The 15,867-nt window shown below is 45.8% G+C and overlaps 2 protein-coding genes across 20 annotated transcripts in view; both read right to left on the reverse strand.

Annotated features, from left to right (window-relative positions):
- The window catches only part of PRPF40B (pre-mRNA processing factor 40B), a 46,466-nt gene extending 31,778 nt beyond the window's left edge, over window positions 1-14,688 (reverse strand). For 6 of the 19 annotated variants that reach the window (XR_015948360.1, XR_015948358.1, XM_088662891.1 and 3 more), the window contains exons 1-6: window positions 6,509-6,642; window positions 2,737-2,829; window positions 1,748-1,897; window positions 1,584-1,664; window positions 791-818; window positions 353-378 (exon numbers count right to left, since the gene is read on the reverse strand). Coding sequence is in view for 12 of the 19 variants with exons in the window: in XM_088662891.1 (XP_088519017.1) it covers window positions 353-378; window positions 791-818; window positions 1,584-1,664; window positions 1,748-1,897; window positions 2,737-2,829; window positions 6,509-6,511 (381 nt within the window). In the remaining 7 variants the exon portion in view is untranslated. Of the gene's footprint in view, window positions 1-352; window positions 379-790; window positions 819-1,583; window positions 1,665-1,747; window positions 1,898-2,736; window positions 2,830-6,508; window positions 6,643-9,179; window positions 9,277-14,429 lie in introns of those variants that run through there. The other 13 variants (XR_015948357.1, XR_015948356.1, XM_088662881.1 and 10 more) reach the window with 6 other exon arrangements.
- Window positions 14,689-15,339: 651 nt separating this feature from the next.
- Window positions 15,340-15,660, reverse strand: LOC118081518 (protein reprimo A-like). Its single transcript, XM_035108009.1, has one exon. The coding sequence runs from the start codon at window positions 15,658-15,660 to the stop codon at window positions 15,340-15,342; it is 321 nt and encodes a 106-aa protein (XP_034963900.1).
- Between the last annotated feature and the right edge of the window lie 207 nt (window positions 15,661-15,867).

The raw sequence follows: 15,867 nt of genomic DNA on the forward strand, positions 1-15,867 counted from the left end.
GTTAAAAACTGAATAGGGTGGGTCCTCTGCTTGCCACTGAGCTATGCTTCCTCACCATGAGTTGTGCCTCTTCCTCATCAACCACTTCACAGGTACTATCCAGTCAGTGCCTTAGCCACATCTCTACACAACGTTCACATTGACACAAATAATTCTTCCAGCTGGGAGAAGAATCACATTCTCTCCAGCAACAGAAATAAAAGCTGGAGTTTTGAGAGCTGGGAACATGCAAACTAGCTGGCCATGGAAGTGCAACCTTGAAGGAGGCTGCACTTAAACTCCCCGTAACAAAAAGAGTGACAACAGAGCATTTAATTCTTCCTCTGAAACTGGTGCTTGGCAAGTTACTCACCACAGGGGCTCCTTGGGTCGCCGTGGCTGCAAATCAAGAGAGCAGAGATTAGACCAGGTATGGTGGCTTAGCACTGAAGAGGTTCAAGCTTCTAGGAACCAATTTCAATTTCTCTATAAAGGGGTAGCAAAAGGCAGCTTACACAAATAACCATATAATCTGGACTGGCATTGGATAGTAGGACTGCCAGTGTTTTTTGGTTAAAGGTGCTGTGCCTTTGAGAGAAACGAATCAGGCAAAAATTCAACGGATGTAGTTATTGCTCCTCTCTGCCCTGAGAGGATACAGCATGCAGCCGTAGAAGGCACAGTAACTCCATTGCAAAGAAAGACCAGGGGGAGGAGGAAAAGGTTTCTCTGTTGTTGGATTTCTCACACACAGCCTGCTCCAGATCTGGATGCACCCTCCCCTCAAGGACAAATCCACTGGGATACTCACCATTGGATGGGTCTGTTGCAGGACCTGCCTGTCAAAAGAGAAATGGGAACTAAATCAAGGCATTTGGAATCTGCTCTGTCCGTAACTGGAGGGAATTCCTGAGCCTCTTTGCTCGCAAGGCACTCTACATGTTGCAAAAATATTGGCTAGGCAAAGTGATTTGGAGCAGAGAAGTGGGAGGCATGTGAAGAGTTAAGCATGTGTGTACATGCTAATGCGCACAGGTGCTGCGCCACCATTCTAAGTCACCCCCTCCCATGACAACTTTGCCCTTGAAAAACAGGCCACTGGCCTATCCTCTTGCCTATTTAGTAAGGCCCAACAACACCGACTATCTCTTTCAACACTCATCTTCATACCCAGATGCTCGAGCTACATCAAAGGCCAGCCAACGCTGCCACATCTGCCTGGGCCAAATTGATAACACGACCCACAGCTTGGTGACCCTAGCAGTAGCAGCCATCAGGAAACCCTTCTCCAATCATGTGGCCAACCTTTTTCTTCTGGACTTTGTCTGCATCAAGAGCACCGCATGCCACATTCGGAGTAATAAACAACCCAGTTTCAGCGGCTACTGCAGTACACATACAACCCTTTGCGCCCTGGGGTTGCTTCGCCCTCTACTTGCAGGGAGAGGCAAGCAGGAATGTAGGTGACAGTCAAGAAGATCAGGAGGCCGTCCTACTGATATGCAGGCATGTCACCAAACTCCACTACCAGCAGCCATGCCACAAACTGGGGGCCCTTATCTCACTATAACTCCCTGAAATCTATGCCCCTCCCAGATACTCACCCCTCCAGAGACAGCAACAGGCCCACCTGGCACCCCAGGCATTATCATCCCAGGCAGCATTGGTGGTACCATTGTGGGCATCTGGGACAAACAACCAAAAAATGGCATAAGTCATAAGAAGATGGTCAGAAAGACAAATAAAGGCTTTGTGGGAAAGGCATTACCTGTCCAAGGGGTGGTGGCCCAGGCATGGGTGGGATCATTGGGGGGGGAGGCAACATGCCCGGAGGCATGGGCGGCATAGGGGGCGGGCGCGGTCCCAATGGGGGCAACCCCATTGGAGGGAACGGAGGTGGGATCCCAGGATGAGGCATCTAGGAGCAAGGAGAAAAAGTGAAAGAATACACCCCAAGTCACATGTATCCAAAACAGCTGCCAGCAACCAAGGCAAGACTTGGGCCTCTGACAAGTAGAAGCAAATTGGGTCCAACATCAGGGCACTTTCACAGGATAACACCTCCCACAGCAGCACTGCACTTCAACAGATAGGGAGGGCAATTAGTCCGCATATACAAGCTAACAAAATCCTACCGCGGACATGGCGACCAGGCAGACCGAAGTCCAGACAACCGTTTCCAGTCCATGTTTCACATGCTGCAATTCCGCACTATGACTCAAGTAAAGGAAACGTGTAGAAAAACGACAGGATCTGAACTCCACCCAAGCCTGTAATGACCCTTCAGACTTTCAAAGCATTTCACTGCCCATGACTGACAATGATCAGGAATGATTGGAGTTGTAGTTCGGCCACATCTGAAGAGCCACAGATTCCCCACTCCTGTCTTATACTTTGCAAAACATCATCCACACTATTGGTGCTATATGGTTATTAGTATAACAATTATTATTTTGCTGCTCCGGTATATAAAGAGTAGATACAAACACACACTCGCACCACTTTCACATGTACTCAAAACACATCCTCACATTTATTTAATATTAAATTTATTTCTCCCACACACAAACACACACACTTCTCCGACCAAGGAGCCCAAGGTGGCGCACATAGTGATGATAAAGCAAAATGCATCACCTGTCACATATAACACCTTTATACACTCTCTCTCACACACACACAGACCATACACCCCGTTGCACAGGATCAAGAACCGGAAGGCAGCTTAACATGCTGAGATACAAGCAATTAACTTACAAAGGGGGGAGGCAGAATTGGTGGTGGCGGTGGAGCTGGAGGAAATGGGGCTGGCTGCCCAGGCGGAGGGCCACTGCCTGAATCTGGAGCTGACTGCAAAGAGAGAGGGGGAAGGGAGAGAATAAGCGTGGGGTGGTAGTAATTGCAAGTTTATTGTTGGGGAGGGCAAAGACAGCTAAAGTGAAAAGTGGTGCAAGGGGTAGATATTGGGTTTGGATGGGGCAAACCCAGGAATAAATCTCCGCTCAGTCCCTGAAGTTTACTCATCCCCCTTTGCCAAGTCACACTCTTGTAATCTAACTCCTCATGCAGTGTTAAAATGCCAGTCTGAGCTGCAAGAATGACTCCAAGTGTTAGCTGGCCTTCCTCCAACCAAAACAAAATTACTTGCTCCCTCTTTTCAGTTACAGCATAATTTGCATTTAATGTGTTGCTCCCCTAATCCTTGCCTTTGCCCACCCCTTTGGCTCCCCCAAACTAGTTTTTCTGGATCTCCCCTGCTGAGTTAGAATATACAAATAATCAAATCTTAAGATCCTGACACACAATGAGAAATACTTTTCACCCTAAATGAGTAGGCTTCAGTGGCTTTCTTTATTCTTTTGTGAAGTACATGGGCAGAAAACTGACTTGGGACGCTACTGGCAGGAGACTCAAGTGTGCCTTTTGGTTAGGAGAACCAGTCCAGGAAAACAGGCTAACCCAAAGAATCCTAAACAGATGTCTGGACTTTAGCTATCATGGCTATCAGCCACTGATAGATCTCTTCTCGCTGAATTTGACCAGCCCTTAAATAACAAAAGCAAGCAAGCTAATGGCCATCTCCCCAGCTTGCAGTAGTGACTTCCTAATGTGTTTGTGTACCCAGTGAAATTGGTTGGCTTGGTGAGCTTGCCTAGTGGGGCAGAGCTGCAGCAATAGCCTCTTGGCAGCAATGTCATTGGTGCTTACTGGGAGAGGAAAGGAGGCAGTGAGCTTGGGATTGTGTGTGGGAGTACCAGATTGGCTCCGCCAGTCCATTCACATGGTCCTGATCTTGGCCCTCCCACTAAACACGTGTGGAGGCTACTGTTGTAGCTCCATCCCACTGGGCAAGCCCCACAAGGCAGGTCTTTCTCTGTGGTGTCTCCACAGTCATGGAACTCTCTCTCGGTTACCATTCACTTGGCCATTTAAGTTCTGGCTTTCAAGAGTCTTAAAAACTTGTACTTTCCCCTACTGCTTTTTCTTGAGAGATTTCGTGACTTCACTCCATTTCTCTCTTGTGTCTACAGTACTGGCCTGTATCTAGTCAATGCTTTGTATTCTGCTTGATGATCTACTGTTTTAATTTCTCTTTGTACATCACCTTAAGAAGGGCTTGACCCTGAAAAGTGACTAATAAATAACTGGGATAAATGAACAAATAATGAACATCCATTAATGCACTTCTGTGTGAAAAACACACTTCTATTTGCTATTCCTCCTGAATCTACTGCTTGTTGGTGATGCCAAGTTCTGACACAGGATGTGTGAGAGAAATGTTTCTTCTGTCCAACGCCATTCGTAATTTCATAAATCCTGCCATCCCTTTAATAAACACCATAAGCTTAAGGCAAGTGCTCCAGCCTAATGATCCTTTCAGTTGCCCATTATCTGTATGACAAGTGGAGGATGGCCAGGTTTGGAAAGCAAACTTGGATTAATGGGAACATACCATAGAGATGAACATAGAGGTTGTAGGAGATGAGGATGACTGGGAGCAGAGATGGAGAGTAATAAGTAATGGCAACATTGGGGTCTTGAGCAACAACATTTGGTGGGAAATGGTAGCATATCTAGAGAATGACTTCATTTGTTCACAGTAAACCAAATTTTGGCTTACCGTGACTGGGCAAAGTGTTGGCTCCTGAAGAACTCCCACCCACTTTTTCCTTCTAGCACAGGTGGTTAGCATGGATTGACTTAGCGTGTCGTCAGGCTCCTCTCCAGGAGTGACACATGAATGGCACCAATGCCTTATTCCCTCCAACATAAGTAGATCCCAGATTTGGAAAGAGTTGGGCAGGGACAAGACAATTCTGAATTGCCCTCTTCTATAACTGAGCAAGAGGAAATCTCAGTGTGAGGACATAGCACCTAGCCCCCAACTTATTGCCCTAAATCAGAACATAACAAGCTGCCTTGTATCAAGTCAGATGACTGGTCTCTCTAGCTCAGCACTTGTCTACTGTTCTTCAGTCTTAGGTCCCCAGATGTCGCTGAATAACAACTCCCATAATCCCTGTCCATTGGTCAAACCTGTTGGGGATGATGGGAGTTGAAGTCCAGCAACATCTGTGGACCCAAGGCTGAAGAATGCTCTTCAGGGGAGTCTCTCAGTTCTACCTGGAGATGCCAGAGATCATCAAGCCAGGGACTTTCTGCATGGAAACTAAGCTGTGCTCCTTTTCCTAACGACTGACCTTAAACAGGGAAGCCATGGGGCTCTTTCAGCTTCTTGCATGGAACTTCATTCTACTGCAATCTATCAAGGCTTATTCCCACATAACTCCCTTTTCATTTCTGAGCTGACACCAGCAAACTTGACACTGGTTCCATCCTCAGGGAACCTTTTACAAACTACTATGATGCTCTCTGCCCAATACTGAAGTCATTTTCTAAGCCCAGTTCACTGTCTCGAATGGCAGTTTGGATCCCACTTTGGCTGTGGAACAGACCTATTTTATATACACATTATCTGCCTATGCATGTGTATACATGTATCTAGGTCAATGGGTCCACGTATTTGTGCCTACACCTACACATTTGTCTGCAATGTCTATCTGCAGGTGGGCCTTCAAGCATGCATCCTTCCACATGTGCCTATATTTAGAAGTACATGACAAATAAAGATTACTCGTATGCAATTTACGTTTAAATGTGCCTATGTTTTTATGTATATTAATCAGTGCGTGTATTTGTGCATTTATGTGCTTTAGTAGGTGTTCGTACCTATCCTTGCATGCCTACATCAGGGTGTGCATACCTTTGTATGACACATCCCATTTATTGCTGCGTGCTTGCTCCCATGGACAGTGTTTGTGTGTGAGTATAGATATAGACGAGTGAGCAGGCAGGGTGTAGGGTGCCTGCGAGAGCCTCTGGTTCAGATTCCTGCTCAGTCATAAAGCTCACTACTGGGTGGCCTTGGGAAGATTGCTATCTCAACTGAATGTAGCTTCTCCTTGTGATCCCAAAACACCTTGGCAAGGAATACTGTTCACTTCAAATTCATCCCCTGGGATAAAGCCGGTGTAAAATCTACACATGCTTTATGTGTGCACCTATTCACACATCTGCACATGACTGTTTGCACATGTGGGGTTCATGTAGTTCTGCATGCACCTGTAGAGAGATCTGGATGCTTTTGCATTTTTCCATCCCCATTCCTTTCTGGCACGGTGCATGCATGTGTATCTAGTTGCACAAAGCAGGGTGCCTCACTATCCGGCTGCGCACCCTCCTCCCAGCACCCACCTCATTGCACTGAAGCCTCTTGAGCGGGAGCAAGAAAGGAGAGGAGAAGGAGGAGGTGGTGGTGGGTGGGTGGGGAGCACGATCCCCATTCCCCCTTCGGTGCAAAAGACGTGGGGGCAATTTGGCGCATGGAGGATGTCCCCTCCGTCTCCCCTCCGTCCCTCCCTCTCCCTTGCAAGCTTCCACCGTGCATACACACGAACCCCTCCGCCCCCGAACCCATCTCCGCCCCGGATCTTCGGGGGAGGGGGAATAACAAAGCGGCAGACATTACCATGGCCGAGCCTCGGATCAGCTGGGCGTGCAGGCGGGCAGCTCAGCCCACCCGGCAGTAAGGGCGGTCGCGATTGGAGGAGGCGGGATGAGGGAGAGGAGGGTGGGAGAGGAAGGCAGGCAGCGGGGGGGGGGGAGAGAGAGAGAGGCAGAAGCGCGGGAGGAGGAGGAGGAGGAGGAGGAGGAGGAGGAGGAGGAGGAGGAGGGGAGCGGGCGAGGGCGGCTATAGCTCTCCAAGGGCGAGTGGCAGCAGGCCGGGCAACTGAACGGGCCAGGGGTCACCCAACCGCAGCGCGCGCTCTCCGCGCCAGGGCGCAGCCCTTCTGCAACGTCATAAGCAATGTCCCCCCCCCGCGCTTTGAAGAGTGCCTCTGGGCATGTGCGAAAAGCCTCTTTCCCATCAGAGGAAATATAGGAGCAGCGGGACCAGCGCTCCTACCCGCGCCGAGCTGATGAGAAAGGAGCACACACACACACACACACCCGGGAGGAGCTGCGCTTTAGGATGAGGCTGACGCAACGCAGCTCTGCGCCCCTCGCCATCACCAAAGAGCACCAATGAAACAAAACACGTGCAACACGCATGAAGAAATAAGGGACCACAAAAAAGAGTGAGGAGGACCCGCTGGTTCTGAGAGGATGCGCTCTGGACATGGTCTAATCTTGTCTAATCGTTTCCCCCTAATGTTTGTGAGCATTTAAGCGGCAAGCCCTTTATCAGGTACCACGAAAAAAGAGTGGATTCTGCCAAGTCACATCTCTTTGTTTGCAGCTCTTTAGCTGAGAAAACATGTCACAATTTGGGTCCAACTTGCATAAAAACAAAACTTGCCACATAGATATATATATAGAGAGAGAGAGGCCCAGAGCGATTTTTCCTCCAGCCCCCCACCGGAGTCAGACTGACCCTCTCCAGTCCACGTGGTCAGATAGAGCTGCCATATGTCTGGATTTTCTTTGGGGGGGCAGCATACCCCTCTGGGCAGATTTTTGTATGTTATATGAAATGTCCATGTTTTGGGGTTTTTATTCCTTGAACTTTTATTATGATTATTCTTAAATTTTATATTGGGGGGGATTGTTAGGGTTTTCGGCGGCTGCCAGGCCTGGCTGTACTTCCAGCACCCTTTCCTGGCACGGTCTTCCCAGGGCCGCTCAGCTTCCCATCCTCCGGAGAGCAGGAGGCTGAAGGTAAAGGTAAAAGAGGGGAGGGAAGGAAAGAGTGAGGAAGGGGTCAGAGGCAGGGAGGAGGCGAGTGAGGGAGATGTGGGGTGGGGTGTGTACCCCAAACATGTCCGGGTTTGGGGGCTTTGGAATATGGTAACCCTAGAGGGATACTGTAGTCCAAAAATGTGAAGAGCTATACAATACATATATTACCAAGTGCTGCCTTTAAAAGGAGCTTGATGGGCAGAAATCAGTATGTGACTTCTCTTCTCTTTTCATAGCATGGGGAATAAATACCACCTTCACATTAGACTGCTGTTAAAAGCACAGTTATGGTGGCCTGGCTGATGGAAGCAAATAGTTAGACAAAGTTGGGGTAAAGCAAATATCAGATGAACACAAAAATGATCTAAATAGTCCCATCACAAGTGCAGGGAAACATGATACAATTAAAAGCCTAAAAACAAATGAGTCACCAGGTAAAGATGGTTACACAGTCTCATTTTATAAAAAGGACTAGTAACACCAATTTTATGTAATTTGTTAAATGTGGTTATGGTAGGAGAGCAGATTCCATCTGCATGGAAGGAAACTCACAAACTGTAGTTATTTAAAAAAAACAGATAAGATGGAAATGGTGTGCTTGTAAAAAGGTAAAGGAACCCCTGACCATTAGGTCCAGTCGTGACCGACTCTGGGGTTGCGGCACTCATCTCGTGTTATTGGCCGAGGGAGCCAGCGTACAGCTTCCAGGTCATGTGGCCAGCATGACAAAGCCGCTTCTGGCGAACCAGAGCAGCACATGGAAATGCTGTTTACCTTCCCGCTGTAGCAGTACCTATTTATCTACTTGCATTTTGACATGCTTTTGAACAGCTAGGTGGGCAGGAGCTGGGACCGAGCAACGGCAGCTCACCCCGTCGCAGGGATTCGAACCGCCGACCTTCTGATCGGCAAGCCCTAGGCTCTGTGGTTTAACCCACAGAGCCACCCGCTTGTATCAGTCTTTAAATGAAAGACAGCCATTGTTATATGCTGTGTTTATTTATTTATTCATTTATTCATTTATTCATCCTAAATTAGTTTGAAATTCTGAAAAAGGATGGTTTGCATGATATGTGAAAAATCAACAGATTTGTTTTAAATCTGCTTAAGTCCTGCATTTTCTTCCAGGTGGCTGAAAACTTTTGATACTATTTTTTTTTATTGAGCTTTCAGCCTCTGCAGCAATGGATTTGTTTATTTTTCTACTTCCTCTCTAGCTCACTATATATGAACCACTAATCATGAAACACAAGACTATTACAGGCTGTCTTCTTCATTTCTAAAATGTTCACCCATGTAGTTTTGCAGGAAATTTTCTCCTGATGTTGTCTACGCTCTTGCCAGCAGGTGGTGCTGTATGCCCCCTTTATAAATCCTGCAAATGCCACCCATCTGACTAGGTCGCTCCAGCCACTCAGGGTGCCTTCCAACATATATAAAAACATAATAAAACATTAAACCTTGAAAAACTTCCCTATACAGGGCTGCCCTCAGATGGCTCTGGGTTCGGATAACTCCATATCCTCCAGCGTTTCTCTGATGAAAAAAGGAGACGTCCTAAGGAAAAACAGGACATTCCAGGATTAAATTAGAAACCAGGACGGCTTCTCTAAATCAGGGACATCCCTGGAGAACAGGGACACTTGTAGGGTCTGTCAATGATATTTTCACACATGACAGTGGAACATCTGTGAGCCTCTTAGCAGACAATTTAGCAGCACCATTCCCACAGTTCCATGGGAAGAAGAAACTACAGTTCCCAGGATTCTTTGCGGAAGGAAAGCCATGACTGTTTAAAGTGGTATAATATTGCTTTAAATGCATATGGGGCCTAAGAGCAGACCATGACACAAGGGGCATGTGAGAGGGAAGCCTTACCTTCCTGCATGCCTATTCCCCAGTAAGAACATACCAAAGGACCTTGCTGCATCAGACCGAAGGCCCATCGAATTCAGCATCCTGTTCTATGTATTGTGGTAGAAAATTCCATTCTTTAGCTGTGTGCTATGTGGAAAAAAAGGCTTCCAAGCGTCTTCCTCCTGAGTTCAAAAAATCATCCTTATACTGGGTGACTCCAGGTCTAAATCAAAATACCCAAAAGCTGCTCGTGGCCACAGAGGGGGAAATGTTCATTGGGACTGGCTCCCTAGCACAGAAAAACAGGGAAATGCCATCTATCCGATCAGACTATTTGTCTAACTCCCCCCAACTTTAGTTTTCTAATACACAGAACATTTCATTGAATTACAAAGATGCTTAAGATAACAAGTGTAGATGGATTATGCATCATAACCCTAAAATTACTCTAAATTATGTACCATAAATCCATTTCAATATACATCATTTTCTCCCTTGTAGGAGATTATCTCCTGTCCTTATCATTGCATCTTAGATTCAGTGATGTGATTCACATTGACGATCATTCATAACAATCAAACATTTAAGAATAAGTGACTTGAGGTTCAAAAAGCTATTCAAGGATACTAAACTGGAACAAAGTGAACCCTATGCAAAGGTCATATTTAACACTCCGCAGCCCAGCATTACACATCCTGTATTGTAACTTTGCTGTATTTCTGCTGAGTCATTCTATACTCACCTAATAATGTATGTGGATTAATTGTGTTATGCCCTGTATTATTCCAATACAAAATGAATGAGCTCAGTTTCTCAACCAACTTATTTTGTTGCCTTCCTTCGCTGACCTTTATTATGTTTGTTAATTTAATCATATAAGCTATATCCCAGATGCTTGCTCTCCAGGCCTCCCTTGAAGCAGGGTGGGGAGCAGGTCTGGCTTTTTCCATTTCTGACATACAGCCATCTGGGTTGCTGTTAATAATGAGTTGTTATCTCCGAGTCTTCATCTAAGATATCCCAACAATATGATTAAAGGGGCCTTAGGTAGGTACTTCATAGGCCAATGGCTTTTTTTTCTTTACACCAAGACTGCATTTCAATAGATTGTGATCTTTGGACTTACCCATCACCTGCTGGCTTTTTACGTGAAGATGCCAAGAATTACCTGTGTACATTTGATGAACTACTTTTTGATTTGGAAAGTAATAAAGTGTGGAATACATATTTCTTGCAACTTGAAAACATTGGGTGGTGGTCAACATGGCATATGGATGCCCAGAACAAAGTCCACTTGCGGAACAAGACTTCCACCCTCTCCTCCCTCTGCACATCCCTTAAACCTGCCCCCAACCCTCCAGAGCAGATTTTGGGGGCACAGGTGGGTGGGGGGCAAAGAGGAAGTCGCTTTGCATAAACTGACCTTGTATTATTGTGCAAGCAACAACTCAGCTGAATCCTGCCTACAGTGGAACCTCGGTTTATGAACACCTCAGTTTACGAATTTTTGGTTTACAAACGCCGCGGACCCATCTGGAACGGATTAATTCACTTTCCATTACTTTCAATGGGAAAGTTCGCTTCAGTTTATGAACAGACTTCCGGAACCAATTGCACCCATGCTTCGGGTTAAGTACACTTCAGGTTGAGTACTCCGCGGAACCATCTGGAACGGATTAATCCACTTTCCATTACTTTCAATGGGAAAGTTCGCTTCAGTTTATGAATGCTTCAGTTTATGAACAGACTTCCGGAACCAATTGTGTTCATAAACCGAGGTACCACTGTATTGTTCTTTGCCTCAAAATGAAACTCTGGGCACTGGGCAGTCTTTCTAAAATTGGTAGGGCTGCCAAAAGGCAGATAAATTTGCCTCCAAGGCAAGGGTTCTTGTTATAGGAGTGCAAAGTGCTCCAGGAGGCCTGGCTCTTTTGCCCCAGATCTCCTTTCCACTTCCTGTCTTTCTTTCTTAATTCATTGGGGGAAAAATGTTTTTTTACTTTGCATACAGGCCTGCAAAGCACAATACCGGTGAGACTCCAGCAAATCACCGTCTTATTTTGCTCCGAGACTGAAATTCACCTCCACATATCAATGACCACATGCACATTTTACGCAGATTTGTGCTGCTGTGGAGCTGAACTTTTTGTATCTAACTACCTGCCAAAGTTCCTGCTTGGAGACCAGGTCCAGCTTTCAGATTGCTAGTTGGCCATTCATGAGTTAACTCAAGTAGGGGAGACCTGGCACCCTCCAGAAGTCATGGGACTCCCACCAGCCCCAGCCAGTATGGCCAGTGTTCAAGGATGAGAGGAGCTGCAGCCCCAACATCTGGAGGGCCACAGGTTGCCCACCTCTGGATTAACTCAGCCATACAAAGCAGGTGTTCAGCATGTGCTCCATGCATGTAGGTGACAGGCAATGATATCCTCTTGCCTGTGTGCTTGAGGATGGGGGTTGCTGTTCAGCCGAAGTACGAGAAACTCCTTCTTTTTAAAATCTTGCTGTCCCTGGTGTCTTTGAATTAAACCCAGGAGATTTGAGACCAGCATCCCTCGCTGGCTCTGGCCCTCACCGCAGGCGACGGCTCTGATCCTCTTCTGTGAGGAAAGTTTTTGCAGCCAGCGCTCTGCAGGGATTAACTGGGAAACATGAAATACAAATTTGCGCTAATCTCCGGTCTTGGATTAGTGTGGCTACAAAGATTTTGCAGCACAAGGCCCGGGGGGGGGGGGAGAGACCCTTTTGCTTGGGGAATCGGGGTCAAGTTTATTTCAGTCTCCGCTACAAGGAGATTGAAACATTTCTTTTATCTGCCTGAGCAACCAATGTCGTTGGACTGGTCATGTTGTGTGGATGCCTGATGATCGTCTTCCAAAGCAACTACTCTATTCCGAACTTAAAAATGGAAAGCGTAATGCTGGTGGTCAACAAAAGAGATTTAAAGACTGTCTCAAGGCAAATCTTTAAAAATGTAGTACTGTATAAACACTGACAATTGATAAACACTGGCCTGCGAGCGCTCCAGTTGGAGAACAGCCTTTACCAAAGGTGTCATGGGCTTTGAAGAAACTTGATCTCAGGACGCAAGGGAGAAATGTGCTAAGAGGAAGGCACGCTTGGCACACCATGATCTACACCCGCCTGGAAACCAATGTCCCCACTCTGGAAGGACGTGTGGATCCAGAATTGGCCTCCACAGCCACTTACGGACCCATTGTTAAAACTGTGTGTATGGAAGACAATCTTACTCGGCTACGAGTGATCACCAAAGAAGAAGAAGAAGATAGAAATTGCTCCCCACGGCTTCTCATCTCCCCAAGAAATTCTCATCTCCCTCTTTCTTATTCTCTCACTAGGAGCTATGTGTTGTCTCACAGTTTGCTCCTTACAGCTTGGTGAATGTCACCTTCAGCAAGACCTGATAGGGAATCGATCTCCAAATGTGGAGAGCAATGACAGCTCTCAGGTCAGGAGTCCTTCTGACATGAGCTCCCACTGATGAAATATCAACCAACAATCCTGAACTATTAGCAGTCAGTCAGTTGTACAAAATATGGTTGGTCTGTAGCCCACCCAGGGCTGGATTTAGGTCTGGTGAGGCCCGAAGCTACTGAAGGTAATGAGGCCCTTTATATGTCCAGCTGTCCTTTGTCAACAACAATTTGTCGCTGGGTTGAATATATACTATATGGTAATTTATGGACCTAATAGGTATCTAAAGCCATTTGCACATAATAAAATACGTATTTAATCAAAGGAATTGTTGGACTGAAATACTGTACAATTAAGAAGAAGTATATTAATAGTGAAATAATTATTAAGCTCTAACTTAAAATGATTTTTTTATTCATAACAAACTTAATAATGCAAACACATTGGCATTTGGCAATAACAAAAGTTCCTTTAGAAACACAATTTACAAAGACTCATAATCTAGTCTCTAGAAACTTGCTATAACATTAAATAATAATAGGTGTAAATATATGATGCAAACTACTAATAATTAGAAATAGCTTTATTAATATGAAATTAAGTGTTATAACCTGTACAATGCAATTGTAGTTAATGCATTTTTTATATAATAATATAACCATAGTAGTCCACTAATGGGCATTACTTGCTGTATGTAGGTTTTATTTTATTTGTTTTTATCTTATATTTTGGAAATGTACATCCAGTTGTTTTTTCCTTTAAATTTTGTGGGGGGCCCCAAGAGAGTGGGGCCCTAAGCTATAGCTTTTTTAGCCTATACGTAAATCCGGCACTGAGCCCACCCCCCAATCTGAAAAGCCTGCTTATCAGAGGAGAGAGGGCAACAAGAATGTCCACCATAAGTAAGGATCCCTTCCCTTGAGCTAACTTCAACACATTGCAAATATGTCATTTTTCCCCAGCACATGGTACAGGTGCAAAATGATTTTTACATTTTCTTTGGCAACAAGGAATAAAGCCAAACTGTCTTTCTAACAACATTTGGTACTTGAAGTATGGGATGCCAACCCCAAACCATCATATTTCTTTTCAAGAGAAATAATTGAATCTGTTTTAATTAACCCTTTAAACGTCTTTGTAGTCTAGGCTGAATGTTATACCATAAGGATCCATTTTCGCCCTTCAAGGACCCTGATCAAGTGGCTCCTTCCTAACTGATGCTGCAAACACACCAAGAAAGAATCCTGGGAACTGTAGTTTGTTGAGAGTGCTAGGCATTGTAGCTCTTTGAGGGGTAAACTACTACAGTTTGCAGGATTCTCTGGGAGAAGCTCTGTCCTTTACAGGTAAGGTGTGTACTCGGTCTAAATATTGTCAATGCAATTCTCAATAACCTCAGGCCAAAATTCACTTCTTACCCAGAAATACCTTTGTTGGCGACTGCTTCATCACTGAGCCTTTCTCATTTTGAACTTGCGTATCCAGGACCTGCAGAAGGAGCATGGATGCGAGTTGAGACTGAACAGCAATCAGAACCATTTCTGTGCCTATTTAATAGGTTTGGAAAGGACACAATAAACAACCCATCACTGTCAGCGCTGCTACACACCCTCACTGGGTTTACACTACATTTAACAACAATGAAATAGCTTATAGCAACCATGGGTCTCTCAGCAGAGGGATGACCATGCTTATTGGCCATTTTAGGTTACGAATGGGGGCAATTCTGACATGCAGCCAATTTGGCAGAGTTCAAATGATCTGGATGCATTTCAAGTGTCTCTGTGGGTGTTCTCTCTCTCTCTCTCTCTCTCTCTCTTTCTTTCTTTCTTTCTTTCTTTCTTTCTTTCTTTCTTTCTTTCTTTCTTTCTTCCAGGGTGTGGCTGCACTTCTTCCTCAAGACAAACCAGAATTGCAATAGCAGCAAAGAGACTCAGTCTCACATCAGGTGCAGGCTTTAACATTGATCACAAAAACGTACTGATGAGCCCATTCCACGAAGATTTCGGCACAAAAGTGCAGTTCCTTTGCCCTCGGTCTCGGCTTTTTGTACAGCTTTTGAAACCCAGACAGGCTCAATGAAGTCTCTGTGTAGGAAAATCCACCCAAAGGGGGGGGGAGAGAAAAAATAACTAGGAAGAGCACAGATTTCCAAATAACATTTTGGACAAGCACATCCTTCTCTGTGTGAATCCGCTTCCATTCTGTCACCTCATTTTCTAGCATCCATTAAAGAGTAGCAACTTGAGGATCTAACAGCCAACTCCGCAAAACATCCTTGAACTCCCAAAGGCTGGTGAAATTCTCCCCCCTTGTCCGCTTCCATTGTTAAGTGTCAATGATAACCACCTCGACTTCCCTGGAGGTTCTTCTGTCTTTCATCAGCATGTTGATCATGCTCTCCGACTTGATCAGCAAGTTACAGCCTAAGAAAAACACCCCGAAGATGACAGTCAGGCAGAGGACACAAAGGACAGCAATTTGTACCATCCTTGCCACATGCTGGTTCTTCTGGACATCTGTGGCCACCGAGATCCCTGGCACCCATGCCCCCGTCACTAGGGTGCAGCAGGAGGTGATGAGAGAGTCCACTGTGGGAGCAGCTTCCCCAGGAGAGTAAGTGTCCTTGCTGGAGAACGTGGTATTCATCATCTCTGAGCTGGGTTGGAAGGAGATTGCAGAGGGCCTCTTCTGGCACAGTTGCCCTTCTTAAGGCTCCAGCAGCCTCCTTCTGGCAGCTGAGCTGGCTGCAGCGTGTAAGTGCTCACTGAGCAGGATTGTGGCTGAGGGTCAGCGACAGACGGGGAGGGCTTAAGTGATGTCAAGATAAGAATTCTCTTCCAGCTGTGGTACATA

Source organism: Zootoca vivipara, chromosome 2, assembly GCF_965207765.1.
Source record: "Zootoca vivipara chromosome 2, rZooViv2.hap1.1, whole genome shotgun sequence".
In the NCBI taxonomy this organism is placed as follows: domain Eukaryota; kingdom Metazoa; phylum Chordata; class Lepidosauria; order Squamata; family Lacertidae; genus Zootoca; species Zootoca vivipara.